Source organism: Populus nigra, chromosome 3, assembly GCF_951802175.1.
Source record: "Populus nigra chromosome 3, ddPopNigr1.1, whole genome shotgun sequence".
Taxonomy (NCBI): domain Eukaryota; kingdom Viridiplantae; phylum Streptophyta; class Magnoliopsida; order Malpighiales; family Salicaceae; genus Populus; species Populus nigra.
Window position 1 is genome coordinate 22,429,741 of NC_084854.1, and position 18,179 is coordinate 22,447,919.

Consider the following 18,179-nt stretch of genomic DNA (forward strand, 5'->3'; position numbering starts at 1 on the left):
AACGAGTAAAGGACTTTAAGCCCAGGTTTTGAAACACAAGAGAAGAGGAGAGGGTTCTCAAAAATAAGCCAGCCCGAGGCGACATCGTATTATACCTATCTTCTCTTCTTGTCTTGTAATTAAAAAAAAAGCACAAAACCAAACCCTAGCTTTCAATTTATCCCAAACACATTACTATAAATACCACCGCAACAATGAATCCTCCTCTATGGCCGTTTGTCGCAGCTATTAGGGTTTAGTGGAAATCTGCAGCGGCTATCTCCTCTTATTGCTTCCACTTTCTTTAGCTATCACCACCGCTTCCTCCTCCTTTTCCTCTTCTTCATCCTCCGTTTTCCAGGCCTTCCGCAGTAATAGTGTTTTGGTCTGTGTAGAGTATAATTTCTTCTGCTATTGCCTATGATGGTATTAAATATACTCCGAGATTTATATATCTATGAAAAAAATTTTAACCTGAGGCATTTATTTAGGCACATTTATTTCTTTCTTTCTTTTGCTTAATTTTTTTTGCTGCATGTTATTATGAATTTAAATTCTTTTTTTTTTTATGTAAGCTATGGCTAAAGTAAAAGGCAGGTGATGATAAAATAGACAGGGACATCAGTTACTCTCTTTTTAGGGAGGATGATGACCAAGTCTAAAATGGGAATCTCTCTGATGCCTTTTTTATAGCTTAAAAACTGTTCATTTATAAAAAAAAATTTGCATTTATAAATTGTGCTGATGATGATAGAACAGACAGGGACATCAGCCACTCCAATTGAAATTGGAGAATGTTGACTTGTCTAAATGGGAATCTCTCTGATGCACAAATCACTTTCTAGAAATCAATGTTTGATTTTAGCATTTCATGTGTTTGTGTTTGAATTTTGCTTTCTTTTATCGCTTTCATTGATGTCAGTGCATTTAATGGTATACAAAATTGACCTACTTTGCCTGTGATGCAACAGAATTTACGTATTATCAGATAAGAGTATCATGATGATATCTATCTTATTGTCACTACCTCTGAGGCAAAGTAATGACTACAAGTTGGATTTTTATTTAGTGTCACCTCGAGTGAATTCAGGGTCTCATGTGATTGGTTTCGTATAGATTAATTCTTTGTTTTTTGATTTTTGAGTGTTTGTGAGAGCAGAGTTGTTTACAAGTATAAGTTATATATTTTTGTGCCAATGGTGGATTTAAATATACCATGAGCTATTGCTATGAAAACAACCTAATCTGAGGCTTTTCTATTCTAAACACCTTTTGTTTTGCAAAATGCTATCCCGTCAGGTTCTGTGAGGACAGGATTGCTATGCCTCTGAGGCAGTGACAACAATGCATCTTTGCTGAATTTCCTGGTGACTTTTCTAAGGTTATAGTTTTTCCCTGTGGGTATAGCTACTACTTTGTTCCAATCAAATCTTTCTAGTTGCAGAAATCTGCTGTTGAAGTATAAATAATAATAGTTCCATAGTTTCACATTTTGGACGGTTTTTCCTTCAGTCTGCAGAAATTGAGATTGAACAGAGCGAAGATTTTTTCATGATGGAGTTGATTCGATGGAGATTTTATTGGTGAAACTACTGGCATCTTTGTAAAGGTTGTCTGAATGCCAATTGCTAATTGAAAGCAATTTCGGCACCGCACCCTGTTTGTATTCTCAGCATATTTGTTAGGGCTTGGCCTGTTAACGAAGAGGAGAACATAAAAAGATTGATTGCCCTTTCCCAACCGGACTGGACTCTTTTGATTGGTGCTGAGCTCGACCCAGACTCTTTCAAGTTCTAGCGTAGCCCAAATAGTTTCGACGGTGGACGCTCGCTAAAGCATGACGAAGGCAAAATTCAGAGAAGGGATTTGCAGCTCCAAGTTAAAAATAAATAAAAAATGAACCAGTGATACAGTTAATTTATTAAATAATATTCTTTGGACCGCAACAATTAAATCGAAGCTATTAGTTTCTTTATTTTAAGAGCTGAGTGCCATGACTACGTGGAGGGGTAATACAAGCACCCACGAGAATTAAGTATTCGAGAGCAACCAGTTAATTTGGACCCATTATATATTTTTTAAAAAGTAGAAAAAAACAAAAAGGAACATGGTTCTGAATCTGATGACATGTTCGACTGCCTTGCTGATTACTTCTTGCCGTTTGCATTTTCTCATTTTTTTTCCTTCTAAATCACGTGGTCAACTTACTTATCCGGGAGATCAAATTTGTTAATTAGTGTCAATCAAGCTTAATTAATTAAGATTAGTATTCTGGAGAATGGCATGTAGTTTGCTATAAATATATAGTTACCTAAATATAAATATTTTTATTCGGGAGATCAAATTTCATTAACCTAGTCTTGACTTATAAAATAGAAGTGATTTTCTCTATCTTTTAGCCTCTCTTTTTTCTTTTTTTCCAGTCATTTCATGAATAGAGTATAGATTTAGTCATATAGTGTAATATATATATATATATATATATAAACTAATTTCCTTTTTTTACACGAACCTGAACCTGCGACTGGTCGTTGAAGTAGTCATTCTCTCAGGAGCTCATTCGCATAGAATTTAATTCATGACGCGTCTCTCCAGAAATATATAAAGATTCAATCTTTCTCTAAAAACAAAACCAGGCACTGAAATGATGGAAGACACACCATCAAAAGAAGAGATTACACGAGTCCTTAAAGTCCTAGAAGCTCTAAAACAAGCTTCTCATGACTTGCAGACACACCCCAGTCCTAACTCGGCCGAGTCCAACTCTCCTGCCCTTAAAGCTTTGTTAGAGCTCGAGACTGAATCAGATACAATTCTCTCTAAAGACCCCCTTCTCTCTACCCTCTCTGAACACCTTGCTAGCCTCAAATCCCTTTTCGACACTCTACAGAGAAGCTGTGGGCATGGACTTAGAAGTTTCTTGACTCGCCGAGTCTCGACTCAGTCTATATCCCGAGTTGCTGGGTCGATCGAGTCGGAGATTCAAGCTTGGATTGATCGCGAGTGTATAGACAGATTGATGAAAGGTTTGAAAGATCCGTTGCAAATTGAGGACGATGAGTTGGTGGGTTTGTTGAGTCAGTTTGAGGACAGAGTTTTACAAGGGTTTAATCGTGAATTACAAGACCTGGTGCTTAAATCAAAGATTTTTTGTTTACTTGAGAGAATTTCATGTGATCCCAGTTGCTCAAGAAAGGTAAGAGAACAGTGTGCTTTCGTTGTTTCAGCTTTGATTAGATTCAACAAGGATGTCTTCGTTGGTCAAGTGTTGATGAGTCGCTTGATTCATGGTGTTGTCTCAATGGCTTCTTGGAAATCAATGAAGGTACTTTGTTCACTAATTAAGTCAATAAAATCACCACTTGTTGACGAGATTGAATCTAATGGTGAGATTCCAAAAATCATTAGTTTCTTGGACTACAAAGACTTGCATTTGAGAGTTGTAACAATGGATTGCATTCTTGAAATTGGCTATTTCGGCCGAAAAGAGGCGATCGAAGCTATGCTTAGAGAAGCGTTGATAAAGAAGCTAGTGGAGCTGCAAAGATCAAAACTTGGTGGGGATTTGATTGACATCGGAATGTTTGATGACGAGAAAGAGAGAGGTAAGGGGGAGACGAGGTTCTTAGAGAATCACCCATTTGCAAGCTGTGTGGCAAGATTTGCAGTTCAATTAGAGGTCGGAGAAGGGTTGAGGCAGAGAGAGAGGAGGGCATTCAAGCAAGAGATATTGAAGACAGTAAGGAATGCTTGTGTTTCTAATGCCGAGGCTGCTACTATTGTAGCTGAAGTTCTTTGGGGGTCCTCACCTTGATATTGTGTAATTAACAAATTTGGATTTGCAGGAAATTGGAAAGGTAATTGCCTTTGATCTGGTTTAGTGATTTGTTAGGATTTTCTCTTGTTTCGTGTCCATGTATGAATTGATCAATGGTGTAAAGGAATTGCTGAATAAATTGTTGGAGTGTTGGATTCATTAACTGGTAGTCAATTTACTATCCCCAAAATGAATGAAGAAATTTCATTGATCAAACTTTGTTTCAAATCTTTTCCTTTATATATATATATCATTTTATTTTACTTTCTGAGAAATAATATTGTTTGAGTGGAAAGTTTAACATTCAACCTGTAATGGTTTGAGAGAGATGTGAGGAATCTGAGGGGATTCTGGATCAAGCAACCTTGTTATTCCATAGTTTGGGAGATGACGTGGATGAATGAACACTTTAAAATTTAGGCTCCTTTAGGCCTTGCTTCTTGGCATATGCTGATCTAATTTATGTTCTTCCATTGTTGAACACACTTGAGACAAAAAGTAACTTATTTTATATTTATTTATTTATTATAATATAATTATTTGGAGATCAAAGTTTGTAAATTTATTAGATTAGTGAATTAAAATGTTTAGTTTATTAAGTCAAAAATGTCTTAAAGAAAAGTTCATAGTTCATCCTGCAAATTAATAATCCATGGTAAACATGTTTTCAACACAAATATAATAATAAAATACTAAGCATAAATCTAGACTTATAATTGATATTAATTCAAAGTCCTAGCATGTATATTAATAATAAAAATATATACACTTAAAATAATGAGATTTTTGTTATTGTCTTAGATAAATTATTTGTTCTTAAAATTTTATTATTTTATCAATTAGAATGTTTGCAATATGTCTATGAGGATTCTTAGTTAAGGAAAGACTACAATCAATAAATTTTTTCTTTAATAAATTTGAGTAAAATAAAAATATATTTAGTTAATAAATGAGAACTTGCAATTTCAATAGATATTAGAATGACATCGAAAATATTTAGTCAAAAATCGATGCAATAAAATATATCATATTCTATAATCTTCAAATTATAAACTAATAAAATAATTTTCTATCCACTTCATCTTCTAATAATCATCAAAGTATCTCCTTAACCTATAGTTGAAATATTTTTCTTAATTAAGCTATCAATATTATGCATTGATATTAAATAAAATGTGTAAGTTATTACGTATACGCCAATTCAATAATTTTCTTATATATATATATATATATATAGACACATGTTTATATACTTCTCATACTTTCTTCAAGATCAATGGTGCACAATTAAAAAAAAAGAGCACGTGGTTTAGGCCATGGTCCCAATGGCATGGCCACTAACCACGCTACACCGCGCGTGGTCACCACCCCCCACGACAGTTTCGATGATATGGTTAAAAACTATCTTGACTTTTTTAATGTCATTGCGTGGTCGCCACCCCACCCCACGAGGTGACCATTTAATTTTTAATACTGAAAAATATTATAATACAAAATAGAAAAATAAAATAAACTAAAATAATATTTATTTTTCTAAAAACCTCCTCCGGCCCTAAAATCATATTGTATTAATCCAAATCTTTTTAGGGGAATTAAAAACAGAAATCCATGGGAGTGTATAAAAAAATAAAAACAATAATATATATTTTTTTACACGTGGATCAGTGAAACTCAACTAAATGGTAAATACAGGCTCTTTTTTATTCTCACAAAAATTGTAACTTATTGCAGTAGTTATAAATATATATATGACTTATGCTTAGGATTAATATTTTCGAAACAATTTTTGAAAACTGAAAAGAAGAGACTTTCATTTTCCAAGAACATGGGTGCTTCTGATCTGTTGCTTTCAAGACAAAAACCCGATTCTGAGAACAACAGGTCTGTAATTTTTGTTTTGTTTCGTGCTATTCTTTTTCTTTGTAGATAGAATCAGATTCATGTGCGAATGCACTGATAAATGAACAGGTTAAACAACTAATGGAGCCCAGAATGTTGAACATCAGTGATACACACCGAGCTAGATTCTTTGATGCTTATACTGTCAAATCCAACTACTGGTAAAAAGAATTTCTTGTTGCAAGAGAAAACAGAACCTCTAATACTAGAAACACATGCTAAAGTGCCAAACCCCACTATTGTCATCATCGTATTGTGGCCAAGATATGCCCTAAAGGAGCAAATTCATTAGCATTTGGACAAGACTACATCCCTTGGATGCATAAAAGTTGGGAATTGTCCACCACCATCTTATAGAACTCAATAGTCATCATGGCCACACAATAATTTCACAGGATACATGATTGTTATTATCATAATATCTACTGTCTACTCTATTTAATGCCAGTCACCACATTCCCAGTACCAATTTGCAAAAAACAAAGGACAATTACACTTGTATTTCTTGAAAACTTCTGTATATCTTCTTGTGGGGCTTGGAAGTATGGGTGATAGAACGAAATTGCAGAGGAAGATGTTTGCTGGTGAGCTGATAGATATGGTTAATCCTAATGGTCATTCAAGACCCTCTGGAAGCTAGTCATTTTTTGCCGACATGGGGTCCCTGTATTCCATTATTATGACAGTAAGGAAATCGGAATTGAGGCAAAAGAAAGAAGGCAAGGGGAAACCACCTTGACATGTGGCTTGATTGGCGGTCAAAGTTGGCTTGCATTCAAGAGAGACTGATGCAGTCGAATATTTCTCAACATTTGGATTGGTTGGACTGGGAAAATTGAAGCGGATACCCTCACTATGTGCAGATTGGATACAACTGAAGAGCATACCGGTGTCCGTCTCTCGTTTCCGAGGAAAAAATTCGACACACTTAACGACGAAAGGGCTAACTTGTGGTCAGTTTTTAGTGGACCAGGTTTTAGGTTATGGTCGGGATTTGAGTTCTTTCTGGAAAAGGCGTGAGCGCAGTTAATTGATCAATCATTGCATGCCAATAAATGGAGAAACATGAATGGATAGTCACTAAACATAGTTCACTAACAATTTGAGGACACTAAAAAACTTAGACCATCATAAAGGTTTCATTCTCTGGATCGAAGTATAAATTCTCATTTTCCAATTTCCTGTACAAAAATAACAACGATTTATTTGTTACAAGGCTCTCAGCCCAAGGCTGGCGGGCCAGTTGTCTGCTTTCAAGTAAAATGGAAAAACAAAATATCGCTACCTATCCTCCTTCAAAGATGCATCGGAAAATCGCAGCGCAGGAAAAAGAAGAAGAAAAGGACAGCCTCTGCAAAACTTAGCTCTTCATCTTTTTCTTCACGTGGAAGGCCGATTTGCATCCCAGCTAAGTAAATAAATAGCTTTCTAACAATGGTTCCGTCCTTGAACAAAGAAAATCATGCTCAATCGAGGACAGCAAAGACTCATCCCATCTCCAATACTTCCCTGTTTTTGTTTTCAGTCATTTTCTTATGCAAAATGGCCTTGAAAATTGAGAAAACAGAAACGAGAGCAATTTCAATGTGCTCAGAGCTGCTAATCTTTATATTAACTTGTCCCATGTTCTGGCTATTCAGATTGGCATTAACAGCCATTCTCATGCCTCTGACAGGTCTAAATTCAGACTGAAACCCTCCGCCCAGCACCATTTCCTTCTTAAAGGAGAGAGCTGACATAGACAGACTGATTCTATCATCCCTCACAGGGTAGTCCCCCCCTCTTAATGTGGCCTCAAGAGTTCCACCATATGCCACTTGTTCAGAGCACCTCATTTGGCCAGCATTCACTACAAACTTGAGTTGCTTCCCAACTAACATGGTATCTTCAAGCTTGGTACCAACATAGTACTTGTTCCCAAAGGATGTCAAGGAAACCCCACATTCAGTTACATTTTGCTTCAGATTCTTCAGCTTTGTGTTGCTATGAACTGTATAGATCGTACCTTTTCCAGAAGACTGAACATCAAGACCTACAGAATAAGTTCGGCCCCTAGGATCTGCATAAGCTGCAGCGCACTCAGACTGAATACTGAAATCCTGCTTGTCCTTGCTCATCTGTCCAGTGATTGAGGCATAGACATTCTTTCTTATTTCTATAGCTGTCTCCATGTTTACACCATCAAAGCCCACATCATGATCCCATCCGTGAGGATCAAGAACAGGTCTCACAAGCCACTGGTCACTAGTGACAAGGCATCGATACCTGTGTATGGTGCAATCTGAGTCAAAACTTGGAGGGACCGCCATATCTGGCAACAAAACAGCCTCTGGAGATGCCTGCTGGGGATCAGAATTACTGTCCTCTCCAAAATTTTCCTCTCCAGAAAGCTTCCTCTCCCTTCGCCTCCGAGACTCTTCTTTTAACTGTTTTTTCAAATATAGTGTTTCTCGATAATCCAGCTCGTCAAGGTAGTCTTTTTTCTGTGATTTAGTCAACTTTTCAAACTGAGATTTCGTCATGATTCGGATTGGAGGTAGTTGATCATAGTCATCTTCCTCATCTGCATCTGAAAGTAAAATCTCATCAACATCTGGTTCTGATTCACCCGGGCATGGTGTAGAGCGATGCTTTAGAAAAGATGAGAGAAGATGGGGCAGAGAAGGCACCCGGGGGGTAATCAATGGTCCCAATTCAATGCCGCCTTCAAATTCCAAGAGGGTATTAGCATCACCAAGAACTTTGGTGCATATGCAGAATAATAAGAAATGAGATTTCCATACTTGTCCATTGGGAAGAACGCTTTCCCCCATTAAGTTCTTTTTACAGTGAGGATTGTTCTCCACTAAAACTACTGGATTTTCAAGTTTTGAGTCAGATACTGCCTGATTTATATAATGTTGCATCAAACCTGTGCATTGAGTCACATATGATTCATAGCTAATAGGATATCCAGTAGGTCCTTCAGGAGTTGAAGAACCATGAGTCATCACAAGGATGGTGTTAAACCACACAGCATTGCCAAAGACTTCGGTCATAAGCTTCAGAAGGGGGAAGTCACAGTAACCCATGTTGATGAGGTCAAGGCGTTCAAAGAATAGAACAATGTCTGGTGGTGATTTTCTTATGAATCTCCGAACAGAAAGCATAATCTTCCTATTTCTTCTCAAATTACTTGTAGATGAAGGTAAAAAACCAGGTGTGTCAATAAATGTTACTTTGACCCCATTGATAGACCCCACAACCTCTTTGATGTGTTCAGTGGCTGGTCGAAATGCATCAGTCAGAGCCTTTGGTTGATCAAATACAGAATTTATAGTTGCACTCTTTCCAACACCTGTTTTACCCAACACAAGTATTCTAAGAGAGAAGTTCAATTCAGGTGTACCAGATGCCTCTTGTTCTGCTGCTACAGTTCTAGCTCCATCAACTTTAACCCTTTTCAAGTTTGATTCCCCTGCTCGTATTGCAGCTGCTAGGTGCAATCTATGTAAAACCTTAGCCACCAGAAGATTGTCATGTGACTGCCCAAACCTTAGAAGAAGACGGAAGAAGTTAATTCGAAGATCCTCAATCTTGGTCAATGAATCAGCTTTCTTTACCTCAACCTCATGATTAGGTTGGTAAGAATCTGCAGCCACTTGCTCCAGAGATTGAGGAGACCCAGTTTCCTGATTACAGTTAGACGAGCATGAAGTATCAGAAGTTGGTGATGAAGACTCTAACTGGGCCATGTGAGCTGCAAATAATAACAAGCAAATAAACTCTTGCTGAATGCAAAAATCAACAGTGTTAAAGTCAGATGGCAAACATAAAACAATTTCAAACTCAGCTCCCAGCATTAAAACAATTTTTTTTCCTTGTCAGCATATGGTCATGACAATTACTGTTCATACTCCATGTAGAAAATGCCCATTATACATGTCATACTCAAAAGTAAAAAAAAGTAAAACTCTACCAAAATGTTTTCAAGCTAGTATGGAGCAAGATAGCTTATTACTTCATACAAAATTACTGCAGTAACTAAAACCAAACGTTCCAGAAGATTCTTAACAATTTACCATCTCTGCACCAACAATTAAAACAGGCAGTGCAATTCATGATCCTTGAATCATTGATCCCCAAACCAAGCCCAATTTAATTCAAATCCATGGGACCAGAATCCAATAACCAAAAGTTAGTTGCTTTGATTGGTAGAGCTATAAACAATCCCATCCCCGACCCCTAAATAAAGAAACACCTCATTCTCCCTAAAAAATTTTACAAAGGTAATTAGCCTGAGGGGCCAAACAAACATCACGAGCAATTCTCATTTCCGCAAGGAAACTCATGTCACTGGATTCCCCAACACAACTACCAAAAATATCTAATATCACAAAGTAATTCTCTCATTTCAACAAGAAAACTCATTGTTCCAGTACCTAACTGAGAAAACCATTTCTCCATTAAGCAAAACATCCTCCGAAGAACAGTAATTATCCAATTAAATGCCAACTGAAACACATATAAAGAAAGACAAAACTATGAACAAGAAAACAACGAATTTCACAGCAAGAGTGGAAGGAGCAAAAATAAGCACCTGGGTCATCAGATTCTTCATTAACAGGCTCCTCGCTAAAGAAACTGCCACTGCCTGACAAAGGTCCAGTTGAAGCCAAAGACTTGGACAATAACTGACCAAAAACCCAATCTCTAATACCCTTCATTCTACCTGCAAGAACTAAAAAAGATGGCATCTTTCGTAATGATTTCAAATGTTAAACAATAAAACCAAACAATCAATAACCTGAAATAAGTAAGAGATTTACCCAAATCAGTCCAAAGTGATAAACAAAAGTTGTTGAGCCCTAATACACAACTGAAAGAACAAGAAAGAGAGAGAGTGCCCAAAAAAAATCAGACAACTAGGTTTTGAAATTCTGTGTCTAAATCAAAACCCCAGTTGGAATCAGCTAAGAAAGGTGTGTGCTTTTCTTGGATTTGGTGATGACGAGAAAGTGGGAAGGAGAGGTGAGAGACTGAGAGAGAGATTGTAGATAAGACAGAGATCATTAACACACAGAACACGGACACAAACAACGCCCTGTTTTTTCTTGTTGTTGTGATTTTGTGAATAAAGAATCGAAAGAAAACAAGAAAATTATTATTGTTGTTATTATACAAAACTCTAAAAAGTTAGGGGAAATATTGTTGCCCATAGCCCCTCTCAATTCACTGATTTTTTTTGTTCTACTTTTTTTTACCTTCAAATTGCTAATTTAGAGGCTAATTTAGATTAATTTATTAGGAAAGATTAGATTAAAATATGGAAGATTAAAGTGAAAAAATTAAAAGTAATAAGTGGCTTTAAAGTGAAATATTCATTGTAATTCCCAAACTTTATTATAAATCTTTGGCCCCTTTTATTTTTAAAATTTAAGAACAGAGTTAATTTTGGCTCAATCCTTTATTTTTTTATTTTTTTTTATTTTTATTTGAGAAAAAAAAAAGAAGAAAGTGGCTGGGTTTCATGGGCAAATAAAGAAAATCATCATTTATACCAATTTCAATCATGAAAAATAATAATTTTGATATTAATAGATTTCTTGAAAAAAATTTATCGTAGGTGTTTTTCCCCATGAACTTACTTGATATTGTGGATATGAGCTCAAAAATAATTTTGATTTTGAGTTGATAATGGATTTTCAGGCTAATTTTTAGATTATTTGAAACTATGAATATATTTTACATGGTATTTATGATGTTTTTTTGTTCAAAATATAGTTGAAATGTTTTTTTTTGTCTAAAACATCATAATCTAACTTTCCGACAATATTTAGGTAGGGCAAACGAAGTGTCACCTTCCTTTTTAAAAAATAAAAATAAAGGGTGGACGAGTCATTCATCCCATGAGAATTTTTTTTTTTTAAAAAAAAGATCCAAGAACGTTGGCTGCATGATTCCTAGCCAATCAAGGATATCTAGCCAAACTTATTATCTGGGTCATGGACTCAATTGATCTAAATAATTTTTTTTATTTGAAATGAATACCTATAAAATTGAGAATCGATAAAATATCAGGAAAATTAAAAGAGAAAAAAATATCAAACCAAAACAAATTACATTGCTCAATTAGTAATTAACAAAATATTAAATGATAAAATTAAATAAAAAAATCATTAAAAATCCATTTATAATAGGTAGAATCTAGGGGGGAAAAGGTTCAGGCGCTCAAGTTTGGTTGGGTTAGAGCATACAAGTCATAAGAAAAAGACTCACATGTGCAGGTCTTCTTAATTTTTTATGTTATATAAATAGTTTTTAATTTATTTAATTAAATACAAATATAAATTTTATAATTTGCTATTGATATTTTTTATATTAAAAAACATGTAAAAAGTAATATTTTATTAAAAAAAAATCTAACCCGTAGCAAAAGACGGGTAGATAGCTAGTTATTATTCGGTTTGATGTGAGAAAATTTTTAGCGTATAGGCTTCTGCTTTTATTTTTGTTGGACCAGATCTTGGGCTGCCTTGGAAAGTCAGGTCCAGTTTCGTCCTTCTAACTCGGCCATTTTGCCACTTTTCAAAAAATATGAACCCTAAACCCATGCATTCCAATTTATATGGAACAAGAGAAATTATTATTAGATGCTTTGGGGGTTAATTATCCATGCACTACAGGCACTTGATTAATCAAGTTTTTTTTTTATCAATTTAAACATCAATTGAATTCATATATTCGATCAATTTGTTTAACGTAAGTCTTTCATTAGTAATTTGGTTTATTAAACGACGTGTGTCTTTGACTGGTTAATTTTATTATTAATTTTTAATTACAAAAAATAAAAATAAAAAACTTGTAAAAAATTATAAATTTCATAATTTCAATAAATGCTTTTTGCAATAAAAAAAACTAACTAGGCCAATGAGATTAAACAACACATGTCGCTTGATTATGTAATTTACTTAACACCGTCAACAAAATCTTAAATAAATGACTCACATTAAACAAATCAATTTAGTATAGAGATACAATTAATACTTTAGTCGGTATAAGGATGTGATTAATCAATCAATTGCTTGTGGTATATACGAGATCATTCTATGTGTTCTGTTGTAGGTTAGATTAATTTTTTTAATATAAAAAAATATTTAAGTATTGTTAGTATGTTTTTTTAGTAAAAAATAATAATACGAGAATTAATTTAATGTAACCTGATTGGCTTGATAGATTCAAATATAACTCGAATGATAGATAAAAATAAAGTTTTATTTTAAAAAATCATGATAATATATTTTTTTAAATATTAAAATAACAAAACATTAGATTGACTTAGATTAACCTGTCAAATCTGTTATCCAGGTCATGAAACCCTGATAACCCTATAAAAAGCAAATAAAAAATTTATTAAATTTAATTTTCAATCAACCCAATACTGAATGATAAAATTAAAAACAAAATTTAACTAAAAAAATATGTCTAGTCAACTTTAGTTAACTTGTCAAATATAAATCATAAAACTGAGATATTCTTATGAAAAAAAAATTAAACACAAATTATGAAACATGAATCCTAATTAACTTAATATTGAAGGGTGAAATTTAAAAAAAATCAATTAAAAAAAAACACAAAAAACCATTCGAGTCAACCGAACAAACTCATGACCTAAATCATGAGATTATCACCATTAATCTCCAATTAATTCAGTATCTAAAGATGAATATAATATCAAATGATAAATTTTTATCATTATTATTATAATAATTACTATTCTTATCATTATTATTATCATTACTAATATTGTCACTATTATTACATTTACTATTATTACTATTATTACCGTCACTCTAACTAATTATTAGTTATCAATGAAATAACTAATATTATTTTCAAAACCGGTTAAGCTTCGAGTATATAGCACTTCTCAAATTGTGCTATTTTTATCTTATATCAATTTGCTAATTTATTGTAATAATTGCCTAATTTATCCGGATTCTCAAGTGTCTTTTAGAGAAATTCAAAGACACTGACCCTGAAATATAAACACCTTATCAGCTTTTGCCAAATTGAGGTGTCTCGTCATCTTGCTAGTTTGCATCTTTTTACATGTTTCAAGAGGAGAAATCTACCACATTTGGATTGATTTCTTCTTCTTTCATTGAAGATGCCTCGAGTGGAGCAACATTATCTTTAATTGCGAGAAACCAGTTGTTCATGGTTAAAATATAATTTTTGAATATTCAATCATCAGAAAATCAATTGTATAAAACATTATGGCTTCCTTCTGATGAAGAACTAGAAAAGCTGAGTTACGAGAAACCAATTATGCAAATGATGCGAGCATGAGATGCAAAAGTGGAGCAATCATGCCACATATCCCTCATCTTTACCATGCCTATTATTAACATTCCCCTCTCTTCCTTTCAGAAAATGAAGGCAGTACGAATAGAAACTTCAACTTCATTTTACAAATATACTGTAATATCAGTCATAAGCACACAAAACATGTCTGCTGGTTTTGAAGGCATTGTCATTCATATTTAGCTTGGTAACAAAGAATATTCACAACTTGTTATAAGGCTTCTATTCGTCACCTTAGGTTGAATATATAAACAAAATATTCAAAGAGCAATGATATTCATGAATTTCCTCTTGGCAAATGCCAACCACCATTTGTTTGGAGTCCCATTGGGTCTATATGCGACACTCAGTAATCTCCCACTTGTTTCCTCCCTTGTCTGTTTAAGATACTTTCTGAAGAGCTCTGCATTTTAAGAATTCAAAAGTATAAATAGGCAAAAAATTTGGAATAATAATAGCAGAGTAGTCACAATCATACTGCAAACAAACCAACATTCAAAACGGAAGAGCTTAAAAGTCCAAGATTTCAGAATTTTGGCTCAAATCAACAATTCTGTAGAACAGTTAATAAAGTGAGCTGTAATGGAGAACTTGCAGCCAACTGAAACTATTATTGAATTTTATTTACCATGCAGTCTCAATTCAAAAACTTAAATAGCTAAAGCCATTGGAATAATACAATATCATCAGGCTCGAGGATATTAAACTGCCCTAATGATATAGTATTGATATGGCAAAGAACTATGAGAGTAAAATGACAAAGTCTCCATGGTTTGAAATGTGAATAACAAAGTCTGTCACACAAAATTTTCATCAGCAGAACAGTAGTGAGGAACAAGAGTAAAAGGCAGGCGGTAATGCCCATGTCTTATTGATAGCTGAAAACAGAAACAAAATTGATTTCATGATCCCTATAATCCAGTCACAAACTGAGACGAGAAGTTAATTCAGATTACTAGCAGGGTTACAGCAATCTGCTAGATAAATATCAGCCTGCAATCAAGCATTGACATTACTCCTCAGACTCGTAAGTCTAGAGGTTGAACATAATGCAGTTTGAAGAGACTGCTAGTGCATTTCAATGCTTCATTGATATAATTATAATATAGCATGCAAATAAATTTGCTCATGGATCATTTAGGTTATCTAAAACTTGGTTCGTAATTCATATAGTTTTACAAATTTGACCAAGTAAACTTGCTCCTAACATGACATCTGTTACACAAATTTATCTCCAGGAAAAAAAAAACATAAAAAGGAAGTTTACCTGCTTCCTTCTGAGATTGAGGATCCGCAAAAAGACCCGGGAAAGGAAAACCAGACTCTCCAGGCACAGAAACCTTCTCCAAACCCAAGTTAATTATTGCCTTAGTACCTTCAGCCAAAGTTCTACAACCCTCAAGCCTCTTCAAAGCCACATTGATGTAGAACGTTAAGTAAATAAGGAGCTTATCTGCTGGGCTCTGAATATTAAAATTTCTAAAGAAAACATTGGCACGAAAAAACGTGATTGCTTCATCAACTATATCAGTTCTATCTGCATAAAACACATCCCAGTTTCCACACAATCAAGACCAGAGAAAAAAACCATCTAACAGTCATTCAATCATCGAAACAAATTATAATGCATGTGTTTATAACTTTACAACCTTGATCCGAAACTGGAGCAGGACCCTTTATATGACTTTTCAACGGAAGCAAAGGACAGCCACAAGCTTTTTTCACTCCCTCCTCATCCACGAAACTAGAGTGATGAACCTAAGCATGAAAAACCATCTTTCAAACTTCATCAATAAACAGAAACTCAATTCACATTTGGTTATTACCAAATATAAATACACGAAATAAATAGAGCAAGAAAAATCCTAAGAACGCGGATGCCTTCATTAGTTTCAAAGCAAACCCAATTATGATGACAACCAAGTTTTTCCCATTAAATGACTAAAGCCACAACCTTTACCATATCTACTCTTTTGATTTCAACTAAACCTGCCTCTACCCCAATAGTACAAATAAATCTGACATATCCAATCGACAATTTATATCAATTTTTGAAAGTAAAAATACAAAGATGAAAAGTAATGAGGAAACAAGATTTCCAGATTCCATCCACATACCATTTTCAATCCCAAAGCTCGAACATTCAAACTTTTGCAGTATTTCAGTCAAATAAGAGTATCCCTGAAAACAATTAGAAGCAAGATATTAAATTTACAAATTTCGAGAGATGAATTGATGCATTAGAGAGTGCTCAAATGGTAAATTATTGTAGAGACTCGGATATAAAAACAACCCTGTTTTCACTGGAAATGAATGAAGACGTAAGGAGAGAAAAAAAAAAGTCCCATGATTTAAAATCTTAAGAAAAGTAAAGGTAAGATAGAAGTAATAAAATTACCTGAAAATTTTCAGTCCCGCTGGAGTGCGTTGTCGGAGTTTGATTGACGTCGCTGTTGGCCTTCGATCTGAAGTTTTAAGCAAACGAGGAGATCAAAACGCGCTGTCGTTTTGTTTTTTCTTTATTGCGTGGGCTGTCGTTTCTGCTCGGACTCCAAATGAGAGTTTTGAATCCCTTTTGGGAAAGCGTTTAAAAGATATCTTCTAAAATTTTGAGGTTCTTTTTATGTTTTTTAATTTTTTTATGAGTTAATATTAAAAATTAATTTAAAAAAATAAAAAATATTATTTTAATATATTTTTCTAAAATTGTTTTTTGAAAAACAATGTTATTGCACTTTTAAACTCTCTCTAAAAATGGGTTTTCTGCTTTCATTCCTCTCTCTCTTTTTTTCCCCTTTTATTTCAAGTAAAAAGAAAATATCATGCATGTATTATTTATTTATTTTGGCTAAAAGTCTGAGAATTTATCTTGATTATTGATTCAGCCACGTAGAATTATATATAATTTCTTTTATAACATGCTGGGCAGAATCCACACCCCATCTCTTTGAATGCTCAAACTGTCTTCAAGTACAGAGAAAGATACAATCCGAGGTAGCTGTACATTTTTTTTTTATTATTTGCGTGGGGTGTTCGGGTCAGCTTGCGCGCACCACGACTATTCCCCACGGCTCATTGAACATCCTGCAAGCCCAGGAGCAGGTAAGGCACCGCGGGAGTGACAGACGTGCACATAGAGAATCAAACCTAGAACGGGGACGGAACAAGTCACACGATTAACCACAGTGACTAGACCCTCAAGTGCTGTACATTGCATTTTAATGATAACAGAAGGAGGAGTTAAAGATAGTGATGATGCAGTCCCAACTCGTAGAAAGGCTAAAAAATTATTTCTTCTGGAAATCAGATGCCAGGAACTAGATAGATAGAAAGACAGACAAAAGCCTTCTCTAAAACTTATCAGGTCAGTATCTATTACAAGGCATTGTCCAAGATCTTACATTTAAAACCATAAAGCTGTCTCCTGCCACAAAATCTTTGAGTGCAGAAGAGCTTGGACTGTAAGCAATCGGATGAGTTTCTGATTCAATCCTGCAGATTGCGTCTAGCATTCTGTAACTTTTCTCTCTAGGATTATGCGAGCCCACCAGCATCTTGTGATTAAGAAACAACAGGACATCCCCATTTTCAAAGAGCTTTATCACCGGAACGCAATCGGAGAATATTACCGTGACAAGCATTTTGACCCATGAGTCGCTCACGAGTCACACCATCCTCTTGCATTAGCCACACCTCCACAGAACCTTGCTTGAAGGCACAGAAATACAAGGAGTCGTCCCTAAAAACCCTTGAATACAAGCGAAGTTGAAGGGCTGGCATACGGGATTTGAGAGCAACTGGGGATGATCCATTTATCTTCTTGTCTACGGGAATTCCATTCCCTGTAGTTCCAAGAACCTTCCTCACCTCATTTGCCAGTTCTATCACCATGTCATCCTCATGACCAGTTTACACGTTCAGGTGCTTTATTAGCAAATACGAATTCAAGATGGGCATTTACTTGGATTTGAAATTTATTATTTAGTTTTTTTTTTATTTCGAGTTATTATGTTCTTGGAATAACATTCCACTATAATAATCATCTATTTTTTTATCATATTATTAAATAAAAATAATTATTATATTATTAAATAAAAAATAGTTATTATAAATTGATTTTTATGATTTATTTCTATTT

The 18,179-nt window shown here is 34.5% G+C and overlaps 2 protein-coding genes and 3 non-coding genes across 9 annotated transcripts; 3 read left to right on the top strand and 2 right to left on the bottom strand.

Annotated features, from left to right (window-relative positions):
- The first annotated feature begins 390 nt into the window (after positions 1–390).
- LOC133690401 (small nucleolar RNA Z267) lies at positions 391–465 on the top strand. Its single transcript, XR_009841432.1, has one exon. It is a non-coding gene; the product is annotated as a small nucleolar RNA Z267 (small nucleolar RNA).
- Positions 466–569: 104 nt separating this feature from the next.
- On the top strand, positions 570–664 carry LOC133690402 (small nucleolar RNA R44/J54/Z268 family). Its single transcript, XR_009841433.1, has one exon. It is a non-coding gene; the product is annotated as a small nucleolar RNA R44/J54/Z268 family (small nucleolar RNA).
- A 52-nt stretch (positions 665–716) lies between these two features.
- LOC133690403 (small nucleolar RNA R44/J54/Z268 family) lies at positions 717–811 on the top strand. Its single transcript, XR_009841434.1, has one exon. It is a non-coding gene; the product is annotated as a small nucleolar RNA R44/J54/Z268 family (small nucleolar RNA).
- A 6,004-nt stretch (positions 812–6,815) lies between these two features.
- LOC133689683 (translocase of chloroplast 90, chloroplastic-like) lies at positions 6,816–10,819 on the bottom strand. Of its 5 annotated transcripts, none has more exons than XM_062109662.1 (4): positions 10,504–10,819; positions 10,275–10,406; positions 10,117–10,189; positions 6,816–9,434 (listed from the first exon to the last, which is right to left on the bottom strand). In XM_062109662.1, the coding sequence occupies exons 2-4, from the start codon at positions 10,293–10,295 to the stop codon at positions 7,183–7,185; spliced, it is 2,346 nt and encodes a 781-aa protein (XP_061965646.1). In that variant the 5' UTR covers positions 10,296–10,406; positions 10,504–10,819; the 3' UTR covers positions 6,816–7,182. The 5 variants fall into 5 exon arrangements, with proteins under 5 accessions (XP_061965646.1, XP_061965645.1, XP_061965644.1 ...); XM_062109661.1 differs by having other exon boundaries at positions 10,275–10,415; XM_062109660.1 differs by lacking the exon at positions 10,117–10,189 and having other exon boundaries at positions 10,504–10,818.
- A 3,305-nt stretch (positions 10,820–14,124) lies between these two features.
- On the bottom strand, positions 14,125–16,598 carry LOC133688724 (actin-related protein 2/3 complex subunit 3-like). Its single transcript, XM_062108309.1, has 5 exons — positions 16,440–16,598; positions 16,159–16,222; positions 15,691–15,799; positions 15,309–15,578; positions 14,125–14,444 (listed from the first exon to the last, which is right to left on the bottom strand). The coding sequence occupies exons 2-5, from the start codon at positions 16,159–16,161 to the stop codon at positions 14,302–14,304; spliced, it is 525 nt and encodes a 174-aa protein (XP_061964293.1). The 5' UTR covers positions 16,162–16,222; positions 16,440–16,598; the 3' UTR covers positions 14,125–14,301.
- Between the last annotated feature and the right edge of the window lie 1,581 nt (positions 16,599–18,179).